At 35.0% G+C, this 12,731-nt stretch overlaps 5 protein-coding genes across 8 annotated transcripts in view; 1 reads left to right on the top strand and 4 right to left on the bottom strand.

Moving 5' to 3' along the window:
* Window positions 1-12,731, top strand: part of nolo (no long nerve cord) — a 233,565-nt gene that overhangs the window by 156,380 nt on the left and 64,454 nt on the right. The gene's annotated exons all lie outside the window — the stretch shown is intronic.
* Window positions 137-922, bottom strand: LOC138124646 (cuticle protein 38-like). The gene is made up of 2 exons (XM_069039754.1): window positions 769-922; window positions 137-711 (listed from the first exon to the last, which is right to left on the bottom strand). The coding sequence occupies exons 1-2, from the start codon at window positions 778-780 to the stop codon at window positions 184-186; spliced, it is 540 nt and encodes a 179-aa protein (XP_068895855.1). The 5' UTR covers window positions 781-922; the 3' UTR covers window positions 137-183.
* Window positions 3,217-3,833, bottom strand: LOC138124647 (uncharacterized). The gene is made up of 2 exons (XM_069039755.1): window positions 3,790-3,833; window positions 3,217-3,735 (listed from the first exon to the last, which is right to left on the bottom strand). Exons 1-2 carry the CDS (start codon window positions 3,796-3,798, stop codon window positions 3,286-3,288), a joined length of 459 nt encoding a protein of 152 aa, XP_068895856.1. The 5' UTR covers window positions 3,799-3,833; the 3' UTR covers window positions 3,217-3,285.
* On the bottom strand, window positions 5,160-6,376 carry LOC138124643 (larval/pupal cuticle protein H1C-like). Its single transcript, XM_069039752.1, has 2 exons — window positions 6,239-6,376; window positions 5,160-6,182 (listed from the first exon to the last, which is right to left on the bottom strand). The coding sequence occupies exons 1-2, from the start codon at window positions 6,248-6,250 to the stop codon at window positions 5,328-5,330; spliced, it is 867 nt and encodes a 288-aa protein (XP_068895853.1). The 5' UTR covers window positions 6,251-6,376; the 3' UTR covers window positions 5,160-5,327.
* LOC138124648 (uncharacterized) lies at window positions 10,693-11,462 on the bottom strand. The gene is made up of 2 exons (XM_069039757.1): window positions 11,308-11,462; window positions 10,693-11,255 (listed from the first exon to the last, which is right to left on the bottom strand). The coding sequence occupies exons 1-2, from the start codon at window positions 11,317-11,319 to the stop codon at window positions 10,824-10,826; spliced, it is 444 nt and encodes a 147-aa protein (XP_068895858.1). The 5' UTR covers window positions 11,320-11,462; the 3' UTR covers window positions 10,693-10,823.

The raw sequence follows: 12,731 nt of genomic DNA, 5'->3' as shown, positions 1-12,731 counted from the left end.
ATTTGACTTTGAATTGGACTTTTATTCAAAATTCACTTATTAAAGTAAATAAAAATAATGATGTCTTGAGATGTGTTTTTTATCGGGAATATTATGATAGGTATAAGGATTTTGTTCCGAACAAAAAACTTCTGTGTATTATATTATTATCTTTTATTGCATCTAGGTGGTAGAATAAATTATTTAATAGTAAAGACCATGATGAGCGTATCCAAGAGGAGCAGCATAGGCGACCGGGGAGTGCACAGTCTTGCTGGTGGCGATGGTGCCAGAAGGTCCGGCAACAACAGTGTCGACAGCATTGTGGGCAACACCACCGTAGGCGTAACCCAGAGCGGGAGCAGCGTAGGTGGCACGAGCAGCAACCACAGGGGCGGCGTAAGAGGCAGCTACTGGGGCAGCATAAGCGGCAGCTACTGGGGCACCATAGGCATAGGCGCTGTGGCTCACAACAGGGGCGGCATAAGCACTATGAGCGAGGACGGGGGCAGCATAAGCGGTATGAGCGGCTACAACAGGGGCGGTGTGAGCAACGAGTCCGGCGTGATCTTCAGTAACGATAGATCCTCCGGGAGCAACAGAGGAGATGGCGCTGCCGTCGGGGCCCACAACGGTGGTTCTGGTGCTGGGTCCCTGCACGATCTTGGCAGAAGGGGCGGCGATCAGACCAGCGTTGGCGGTAGCCAAGGCGGCGAATACAGCGACAATTGCCTGAAATAAACAGGATTTAGGTACAACGAAACGGGTATTTTTACACCGGTTACTTACGAAAGTGTTCATTGTGTTTGCTGGGATTCTTGAAATGTTCAAGTGATGTCGAAGGATATTCCGATTCGCCTTTATATATGAATTTTAACCTTGGAAAGCCACACGCCCAATTTCTTTTTGGTCAGCATCCGTGAGTGTATTGTTTCAGATTTTAGATAAATCTGGTTGACTCGAAATAACCTGCTGACATTTGCAGAATGCCTAAGAAAAATTAAAATAATGGGTCTTCTAAAACAAATATGCACCTATATTTAATCGAGTTCATAAAAAAAAATATATTAATATTTTTATTTCCACTGTAACATCGACGTCAATCATAAATAATCAACTGTTTTTGCTTCGAAAAAAGTTAATAATGCAGGATAATAATAAATATATTCAAAAATTAAATGAATGCTTTTAGGCGAAATTTTTATTAAAGGAGTTGAGAGAGAGAAATATGAGACTCATTAAAATTTCTGTTAAAAAAACCCTAGCTAGAGAAACAACCTAGAAAATTAAACAGCAGAAATTATAACATCAAAAAGGAAATATAAATGCTACAGACATTAGAAGTATTTTTACGTAAATATGTATTTCATCCAATTTTTAACACAATGTACTCTAAAATTTACGGCACATTTTTATCAACCTTATTTTTTTTCCGTCTTAATTTACTCTAAAATTACTCAGAACGTCAAGTTTGACATTAAGTTATTATACGGTCATCTAACAATTTATTTTATAAAATTAAACTTTAATACAACTTTGTCAACTAACTACGTTTAATTATGTTACCTTTTCCAACATATTCTTGTCCTAGAAGTCCAAAAATTATAATCACAACACCAAAATATTTATCCTAGGTTATGGTCGCATTCTTGATTTTCCAACAAATAATTTTCTTAATTTTGTATTTGAACAGGCTTGATAATTATCTTGCATTCTAAGAAAATTGACTGGAAACTCCATATTCCAGTAAAATAGTTTTTATGTTAAATGTTATGAAAAACCTAATTTGCTTCTAATTAAATGGTCTGTGATAAGCAACAACAGATATTTTCTTTAAAAAACAGTTTGTTGGAGTGATAACATATCAAGTCTTTAAATACAAATATATCTATAGATGCAAAATTTCACCATTCAATTACTTAGTTGACATGTTGTTATAGTCGGAATATTGTCGATGTGGATTGGGGACTTGTCGTTAAGTTGGCACTACCAGGAAAAGTAACTAGGCGCTCTTATAAAGTATTCGGAATTTATGACAGATTTCTCACTAACGTACATACAGCTCAATCATAAGTTTTAAGCGACCTTGAGTTTGACAATCCACATCTAAGACGTTTTTACAATATCAAAACGCAGTCATCCTCAGAATAGGATAAAGTAAGAAATTTTTGAGGGTTTAATTAAATATTTTAAATGCTAATAGAACTTGATACTGTCCAAATGTACTATGTACTAAGATATAATGCACAGTTCAATTGTTACATAAGAAAGCTAAAATTCGTTAGTTTATTATCTGATTTGTTAAATAAGATAGATCGAAAAAATTTGCATAACTTTCACATTTAAAATCATTTTAAGCTTGATTCACCTTTTCAATTAAGCTTGAATACAATTCAGATAAATTTTATCATAATTATCTTAATTAAATAATTATCTGAGTTTATTTAAGCAGTAAAACTAAGACCACGTGTTTTGGTGAGGAAAAAATGGTAAAACATATTTTAAACAGTTTAATTATTTTATGTAGTAACAAGAACTTAGAAATTTATAAACTACAATAATAATATTTCAAAGTTCTGAAATGAATCCAAGTGGACTCTATTGTCCACTAGAACCACCAATAATTTATGCGTGAGGCAGCCTTAACAAAATTCTCGATCCATAGATAATTACCTCTTAAGATAACGTTTGATTACGATTTACGAACACGGAAGTCTTCTAATTCCGTTGAAATTACGAAGCTATTGACCGACCAAAGGATCTAAACAAGGTCGTTACCGACGCTGGATAACAGGCGTGGCGACATTTTAATATCATTATTCACTTCATTTATTTATTACCAATGGTACTGCAACAACGAAATATCTACTTAGAATTTATTAGCTTTTTGCTAGGATAATTACGGTCCATAATCAATACTTCTGGAAGCTCTAATAGTCCCATACGAGAACAATTCAATCAGGAACTCAAGTAAACAGTAATTTATCCTTTTCGATAAATTTCTGAAGTCTTGATTAAAAAAACTTTGCCCACGGTATCCGCGTCGACCAATACGCCGCCTACTCAGTTCTTATCCATTGGCCCATGACACACCTGTTGCTTAAAAATCATTTTTATTGTGAAATTCTGCACTCCCACTATGAGACCCTTTCAGTAGAGACAATTATATAGATTGCATTTTTAAGATACCCAAGTTAATTAATTATCGAGGGACAAAAATTAATTAAGAAACATGTGTCAGTTTATTCATGTTTTATTTCCCATTGTACAAATCTTTAATAGACATGGCGTCAGTCTTAGATTTCTTTAGAGGTAGTAAACGTTAGGGTAAAAGGGAAAGTTTCTGTACAAACCCTGTGGGTATGGATAGGTTTGCACGGGCAGTTGGGGTACAACAAAAGGAGTTTGGCCGTCGATAACAACGGGAACTTCGCCGCTCTGCACAGGAACTTCGTTGTTAAAAACCACCTGGTGAACCGGTACCACCTGAGGAGGGTATCCAATGGGCAGTACCTGTTGCGGTAAAACAGTTTTAGTTCCGACTACGACAGGGATTTGCTGAATGCGCAGTGCTGGATTTTCAACAATGGTAGCAGCTTCCTGGGTGACCACTGGAACATGTTGTTCTTGTGTGATGTTACCAGAAGGTCCAACGATGCTGGTTTTCAGGACGGGAAGATTTTCGACTTTTACTTCTGGTACCAAGATGGCGCTTGCGCTCACGGCAGCCAAAAGGGCAAAGAAAGCAAATACTTTCTGAAATTAAAATAATAATAAGTAATAAGAATTTTGTTATAATTTTATACTTACAGTGAACATCTTGAAGAACTTGAACAGAGCAGAATGATTTTTGAATGCTAAAAGAGCTCTTTTATACCAATTCAGATGGGCATCAAGTGACCATTAACTTAATTATTTTTTAAACGTGTGATAAAAAATGGTTTGTTAATGTTCTAAAATATTTTTTAATTGTGATGGTAATGATGTAGAAAACGTACAAAACGGTTCAAATCTAAACTAATAAATCTAAATAAAGAATAGTTGTTATTAAGTGTCATTTAATAAATTTGAACACTTAATCAAAGTTTCTATTCAAAACAGCTTATATTTTGGGTACATTTTTAATACCATTGTTATAACATTTAAACATAAAACCTCTAACATTTTTTTTTAATTTTCAGGTAAGAAGCATCTTTAATTGAAAGAATTATCACCTGACGTAAGTACAAAACTTAGACCGTATTCTTGAGGTGTTTTAAAGAAACATTAAAGTAGTTTTAAGTTCTTAGATACACAGTTTTTTTTTTATAGAAAAAATGTGTAAGTATAAATCTTAGCAAACTTTTACGGGTAGAATGTAATTGAGGCTAAGAGCTTTTTAATGAAGTTTTCCATAGAAGTTAATCATAATATGAAGATGTTTCATTTAAACAGAAAAATACGAGAAAATAATACATTTCACCAAGGAGTCTACTATTTAAACCGCCAAGTAATATTAAAGCTTTTCTCTAAATTTAGAGATAAATTTTAGCTGCGTAGCTTAATAAAAAAAAGTTATTTAACATTTAAAATTAAAATTTGTACTACTTTAATCATTTTCCAAAAACTATAATAGTTATTTACACAATTAGTGGGATAAAAGCAATATTACAGGATTCGAGTGTGAAGATTGCAGATGACGAGGGCGTTAGCCCGAGTTCATCTGTAATCACACGAGTTTCCTGTAATATGCTTAGCCCACGTGTTATGTACAAAATTTTATCTAAGACCGCCCCGAATTAAAAAAAAAAGGTAAATCTAATTTATTTCCGCTAGTTTCATTACACCACTCAGTGGAATAATGACTTACTTATCCCACTGAGTGGGGTAATGAAGCTCACTTATCCCACTAAGTGGAGTAATGCAATGCGTCCGGTAATGAAGTTCCTTATTCCACTCAAATGAGTGGGATAAGTGTCATTTATCCCACGGGATTAGATAAAATGTATTAATATTTTGTAAGTTTATTGAGATTTCTTGACTACATATTTCTGTTTTCGTTCCTTTTTTAACAGCAAATTGTAGTTTATTGTTTATTGCCAAAAGTGTTGTGTAACCTGTTGAAATTTAGTGTTTCGTGATAATTGTGTATGTATTTACAAAGATAAGTAAAATATAACTTATTAAATAAAACAATAACATTGTAATGCTCAATAATAACTATATTTTTATACATTTATATACATGTTCAGTACAATAATTTAATTTAAGTTAAAATCAGGTCAACAAGCTTGTCATTATAAACAGGAGATAATCGAGTTTTTCCTTATCAATCGGAAAAACCTTCGACTACTGACCAAACTTGCCAATTACCAAACATTAGCAACTGGGACTGAATGTGAAACGACAGAATGTGCCGAATGTGCAACGACGGGGGCAGCATGGGCAACAGCAACAGGAGCAGCATGAGCAAGAGCAACGGGAGCAGCATGGGCGACAGCTACACCTGCGTGAGCTCTACCAGTAACAACACTGCCGGAAGGACCAACAATAGCGGAGTCGGCGACACCGTGGACACCGTGATGGGCCAATACAGCAGGAGCAGCGTGGTGGGCCACCACAGCAGGAGCAGCATGGGCCACAGCTACAGGAGCGGCATGATGAGCCACTGCGACAGGAGCGGCGTGATGGGCTACAGCTACCGGAGCAGCATGAGCGTGAACGATGGAATGAGCGGCGTGGGACACGGCAACGGGAGCAGAATGGGCTACGGCAACGGGAGCGGCGTGATGGGCTACGGCAAGAGGGGCGGCGTGAGCTACCACAGCGGGAGCAGAGTGAACGACGGAGTGAGCTGAATGGGCTACGGCAACGGGAGCTGAGTGGGCTACGGCAACGGGAGCGGCGTGATGGGCTACGGCAACGGGAGCGGCGTGATGGGCTACGGCGTGATGGGCTACGGCAACGGGAGCGGCGTGGTGGGCTACGACGGCGGAATGAGCGAGAACGGGAGCAGCATGAGCAACTACGGCAGGAGCGGCGTGGGCGACGAATCCGGGATGGTCTTCGGTGACAATGGAGCCACCGGGAGCAATGGCCGAGATGGCGCTACCGTCGTTTCCGATAACGGTGGTCCTGCTGCTGGGTCCTTGAAGGATCTTGGCCCCGTGATGTGCGATCACGCTGGCTTGAGAAACAGCCAATGCGGCGAAAAGGACTACTAGCTGAAATTTCAATCGTTATTATCGTATGTCAGCTGAAATAATGAGATGACACTTACGAAAGAGTTCATGTTGCTAATTGCTCGATTTGTACTGAACAACTGTGCAGTTTCCAATGTGGAGACTTAATTTATAGTGAACAGCCTTGCCCAAAAATTGACTCAAATACATATTATAGTGACTGCTTCCGCTTATGCAAGTTTTATCGGAGTTTCGATAGGTAAAATTATTATTTTTTATGTAAATATATTCAATCCAGGCATTTCCTAAATTTGATTGATATAAAAAAAATCCGTAACAGTTTTGTTCCTGAAAGGTTGAAGGTTAAGGTTGCCGCGACGTATTATTAAAAATTGAAACGTGAAATTTTTATTTGAGTACTAATTTATCTTTATTAAAATTTTTAAACATTGATTTCAGGTCAATATGCTACAAGATGCATTAATTTAAGAGCAAACAGTACTTAAAGTGCAGTTGTCAACCAGAGAATTATTGAGGTAGGTTAGTTACTTGCATTAGATGTAACATGTGCTATGCATTACAAAATTTACAATGTACATACATACATCGCAGTCCTTACTCAGGTTTTAGTTAATTTTAACTAATTAAGGTCATACTCATTCAATTAAAACATGAATTTGGTATAACGCACATACATACATTTCATTCCTGGGTATTGCATTTGTTTAACATTTAATTGAAGTATTTATAGCTTAATTTAGTTAAATATTTGGACTAACATGTTATTAACATTTTTTTTTTAAACAACGGCCTTGCTTTAAACCCTTCAGCTAAAATCTGGGGAACAACGTAACTGTATAATTTATAACGTTCAACATTCTTTACTTTACAAAAAAGCATCATAATAATAATTAATTTTTGTTTTGGATATTAATCAACCTTAAGTACTAAATTCAAGAAGATTATAAAAATGTAGCAAAATTAAAAGCAAAAAGTATCAACACCTATTTGTGAATTCAAGTAAATACATACTCTCGTGTCAAAAATGGATTACTCCCTAGGATTTAGGGATATTCGTTACTAGGTTGCCATAAATTTGGTTAGGTTGGAGGCTATGTGGTTTCTGGTGACAAACAAAAGATATCCCAAAAATGTAAGACAGCAAATTAATTGTAACAGTTGCAAATGACAAATTTCTCGCTATCAATCAATTTTGGTTACTGGCGCATATTTAATCTCTCAATTCAAAGTAACCAACCTTAGGCATTCAAAATAACTTTTGAAAATTCTAGTTACACACAACATGAAAAACGTTATTTTTTGTTCGACACTGTCAGAATTTGAGAATTTTCTCCTGTGTGAACGGATTTTGATAAATTTGACAACTTGTCAAAACGAAACGTCAAGCTAATTTTAAAGATTTTCAGCGATTTGGAGCCTTTGGAAGGCTCGTCGAACAAAAAAACGTTGTATTCAACTCGTTCTTGTGTAATTTGGGCTTTTTTTGGCACTCGTGGACCTTAAAAACTCTCGTTTCACTCGAGTTTTAAACTAGCCCACTCATGCCAAAAAAAGCCCAAATTACACATGAACTCGTTAAATAAACTACTATTCCCTAAAAGTTCGAATTCTAGGGAGTAATCCATTTCTGACACGAGAGTAGTTAAATACCGAGTGATCAAGAATGACTGAATCTGTTGGTAACAATGAAAATTTGAATGATTTTGGTACCACTGTAATCTAAACGTATTTCCGGTTGTCAGCTTGGATAGGCCAATTTGAAATTTGCCATCAAAGATTAATTTTTATAGTAAATATAACCGACATAACCTATTTTTTTAAATGTTGTGTCAAGTTAAAACATCCAGTCAGTGCCAATTACGAGACGAAAAAACACCAATATTTTTCAATTGTTTCATTGCCAACGGACCAGTCATTCTTGATTTCTTGATCACCCGGTAGTGATGTGTACCTAAAATGCATTCACGTTGTTTTGGTATAATGGGAGGCCATGGAGATTTTGCATTTAATTTGGTAGTAAATCTGTCTGTTGAATTAGGTTATATTTTTCTAAGTTTGAGGTTATAAATAGCGTCAATATCTAGTGCATTGCTATCAGTTTTACTAGTTTGCAATAGAAGAATACTCCAACATCGTGGGAAATTCAGCAACATGTCGTGTTCATTTTAATAGGTCTGCATGTCAGGCATGACGGAAATCAAAGTACATTATGTCCAACGTTAAAAAAATTAATCATAGCCTCACATTATGCCAAAACAAGGTGAACAGTGTTTAAGGCAAAATGTTCCATTCGCCATCAGCTTCATTGGAAAATTGTTTCCAGGGAATAGTTTAGAAAAACTTTAATGTTATTGCGGACCACTCATTTACATACAGAATTTTCCATTTAATCAAATTTCACAAACTAACCAACTTTGTTAATGCACTAATCAAATGCCTCGCTTCAAGTTTTAATTTTAATAACGCAATTTAATAATTTTTAAAAGCCGCTTTGATCACATGTCAAATAATTTATATTCACCAGCAAAAACATTATGCTGCTAAGATTAACAATTTTTTTAATATTACACGTTGACAATCAAATCAAATATAATAAGTCATTGAGACCGCGATGACAATTTCTGAAAATTTATTACATGTATTAATTGTTTAGTTCTGAAGAACTTCAAATTAATAAAGAATAGCGTAATTCTCGACAACAAGCACTTTATAACAATTTTTTATTCTTTTTCACGTGTTTCAATGACTTTCAATGATTGAGACAAATTTAGTGGGGTGGTACTCCCGAATAATTGGTACGCCTAGTCTAGCCATTTGTCAAAAAGTTGTCTGTTGATTCGCTTTCTAGGTTAAGATTCTAGATGTACAGTCGCGAGCAATAAATTTTGATCGTCAGTGTCATTCTTTAACGCAATGGAAAATGTTCCATTGTAAAACGGTCGTAAATATCATAACATATCATCATGTTGTATGACATTGATTGTAATTTTTTTCTCATTTTTTTGACACTTCGTTGACATGGGCATAATCAAGCAGGGATTTTTTTTTTAATTTGTGACTTAATCAAACCAAATTTCCAAATTTTGAAATGACATTGACAACCAAAATTTATTGCTGGCGACTGTACAATGATTTATTTTGCCTTTTCAACTGTCCTATTTGAATTTGACTGTTGAGTGTACCAACATAAAATCGTAAATGTGTTGCCAACCGAACAAAAATAATTTCAATCATTAAAAGTCACCTTCTGTCATATTCTTTCTTCATGCTTCCCACCATAGAACATATCTCCTAATTAGAAGATAAAGGCTGTTCGATAATAATAATTGATGTAAAAGAAAAGAATAAATTATTATTCAAGTTGAATTTATTTACTTTTCAACATGATCTTCTACTGACTCGATACACTTTGCCCTCGATATTTGTGAAAGAATAATACATATCATTCTTACATAGTATTTTCGTTATGACTCTGAAGGCTCAAACTACAAAAATATGTAGATATAAAAATTTAAGTTATTTACAAAGTGAAGCGGTTGTGATTTACATAATTTAGTGTAAGTATATCTGTGAAAATATCTCAGCGTAAGGGTCATTTTTCTTCACAAGGTAAGTCCTCAAGTATTTTGTCAATTTTAAAAAATTTAAATAAAAATTATATACAGTCTATTTTTTAATCAAAGAACCACAACACCGCAATTTACACCCAAAATAGAGCTGACAACATTGTACACTTTTGACATAGGGTGAAAAATCTCATCATATAAAAATTGAGGTTATTAGAGATATTAGTAGCGCGGCATGTTAATAAAGTTAATAACAACTAATAACAACTAATTCGAGAGTTTAATAAATGTCTTACTTTGCGAGGCATTTTTAATAACACGTTCAAATTTTAATTGCGAGTTTGCGTACTTTCAAGGACATTAAAAATGACAGGCGTTGACTGGAATAGCCAATAGATATCATTAAATTCCCTAAATTTAGTAAAATTTTATATTTGCAAACCTAAATCAACAGGTCGTGGTTCTTTAATTAAAAAACAAACTATATGTATTTATGCCGTTTGATATTTTTTTATTTATCGACTATTCAGAAGGAAATTACGTAAAATTTAGCTTTATTTCTATTTCTGTTCTAATTAGTTCATTCCGTTTTATGCCCTCAGTTATTAAATAAACAAATAAACTAAATAGTAACAGATTTCAAAAATTTTAAATAAGTACTTTTGAGGAGTAGACGTGAAATAAATGTTCAAAACTTGCTACTGCATATGAATAAAACATATTCCAAAGTAGCTGAAAAAACACGGTAAGTTTCTTGAACTTTTAAAAGCTTTAATTAATGCATTAAAACTTCACCAGATAGTAGTTGCGTGATTTACTGTAATTACCTGATGACAGATTAAACACATATTACTTCGTACAAAATTGCAATATGCCATCGATTAGAGGATTAGACAAAATAACTATTTATTTTAAGTTTCACATCTCATAAATAAGAGGATAACTTGAAAAAACAACACGGTAAGTATATAGAAAATCATTTATTAATTACATCACATCCATCACTCCAAATTTTTTTACATTTTTTCAAATATGAATTATTGCTTTTGACGCGATCTAGGTATTTGGCTTATTTTGACTAAATTCTTCTATGAAACTACCAAATGGCGGCGGTTAAGGGAGCAGCAGCCAAACCGGCCCAAGATCCACCCGTCGTAATACTGCCGGAAGGTCCAGCGATCACAGTTCCTGCCAACCCGTCGGACAAGACCGCAGAACGAGCCAACAAGCCTGGAGCGGCGACGATACCAGCGGGGGCAGCTAAAGCAGCTGGACCGACGATAGAAGACCGCGCCAAGACAGCTGGAGCAGAAACGACAGCGGGAGCTGCAGCCACAAGGGAACCAGCGGCGACGAGTCCGGGTTGACTGTCAGCAACGACGGTGCCACCGGGGGCAATGGATGAGATGGCGCTGCCGTCGGGGCCCACGATAGTGGCGCTGCTGCTGGGTCCTTGCAGGACTCGGGCACCGGGGGCGGCGATGAGACCGGCGTTGGCGCAAGCCAAAGCGGCCAAGAAAACTACGGCCTAAAAAAAAATTTCATGAAATTTTCAGACGACTTCAGTTGTTGGTACTTACAAAAGAGTTCATATTGGTGGTTTTGTTGTGGTGTTACGCTTGGTGAGCAACTGTTGTCACCATAATTGTCCGATTCGTTTTTATAAGAAGTCGTCAGCCTCAGCAAAAAGTAATCTACATAAATTTTGGTTCTGATGCAAGCCTTTTTCAAATTTCATATAGAAGATTGTATTAAGTTTGGTGACAATGACATTAACCTTCTTGGACCTGTTAAAATTCATTAGGAGTTTGAGGAGATAACAGCGTGAAAGCAACACAAAATAGTTATTTTTATATTAAGTGCGTGAAGAGAGTGTTTTTTGTGCATGAAAAGGTCTTTTACGCCGAGACGAAGGTCGAGGCAGTATAAGCCTTTGAATGCACAAAAACATCTTCACGCACGAAATATAAACAATATTTTTTCTATAATTGATTCAAAAAATTGAAATTAAAAATTCAAATTTTTGAAGGAACTCTGAAGTTTCAATGCAGTGACCATGTTGCTAGGTAACTAATAAAATACAGTGCGTGAAGTGAAACACAGAAATAGTCGTGTGCGTGAAATCGCATTTCACACACTGTTTTGTATGGTTTCTATGGTTTCGATCTTACTAACAATGCAAAAAGAAATACACGTTAGAAAATGACCCACTTCAGGCACCGATAACTATGCGTGAATTTCAATTTTTTGAATCAATAATAGAAAAAATATTTTTTATGATTTTTTTTATTAAAATGAACAATATTATGAATGAATCAATAGTTTTTAAAATAAAGGTATCAAAGATGTAACATTTTCTGCCATTTATTCAGTAATAGAATTAAAGGAATTCGTTGTGGCACTTTTGGAATGAATAGTTTAGTTTCCATTTGCATGTCATGATTTAAATGAATGGAATTTTTTACTAAAAAATTAACAATATGGCTTATTCGGATATCGGATAACAGAAAATTCTAGTAGAGTAATTTATGATGATTATTTTATTATTCATCAGTTTAATAGATGCATTAAATGTGTGTATTTTTTTTAGCCAGCCCTGCCCACTTTTAAGGTCAACTAGTTAGTAGAGAAAAATTTATAATAGACCGGGCAAATATCATTTATCACACAGGTGTAACCAAAATAAGTGTTAATTTACAACAACGAGTGACAGAAAATGTCACAAAAATTGAATATTTCATTTGTAACAGGCTTGTAAAGTTTAAACAATGCGCCGTTCTGGTTTATGGGATCTCTCCTTGTAAGTTCTGGTGCTAATTTGTGGAAATTGTATTTTTTTCCAAATTTATGTGATTAGTCTGCGGTTATTTGCATCAGTTTACAACGGCTGCTGTGAACTTATGGATTCATTAAGTTAAAAAAATCGTTTATACAATTGTATATTTATTTATTAACCCATAATTTGGAGTTAACAAAAAACATTATACAAACAAAAAAATAAATG

The sequence above is a fragment of the Tenebrio molitor genome, chromosome 2 (assembly GCF_963966145.1).
Source record: "Tenebrio molitor chromosome 2, icTenMoli1.1, whole genome shotgun sequence".
NCBI lineage: Eukaryota > Metazoa > Arthropoda > Insecta > Coleoptera > Tenebrionidae > Tenebrio > Tenebrio molitor.
This window is presented reverse-complemented; position numbering and strand designations above follow the sequence as displayed.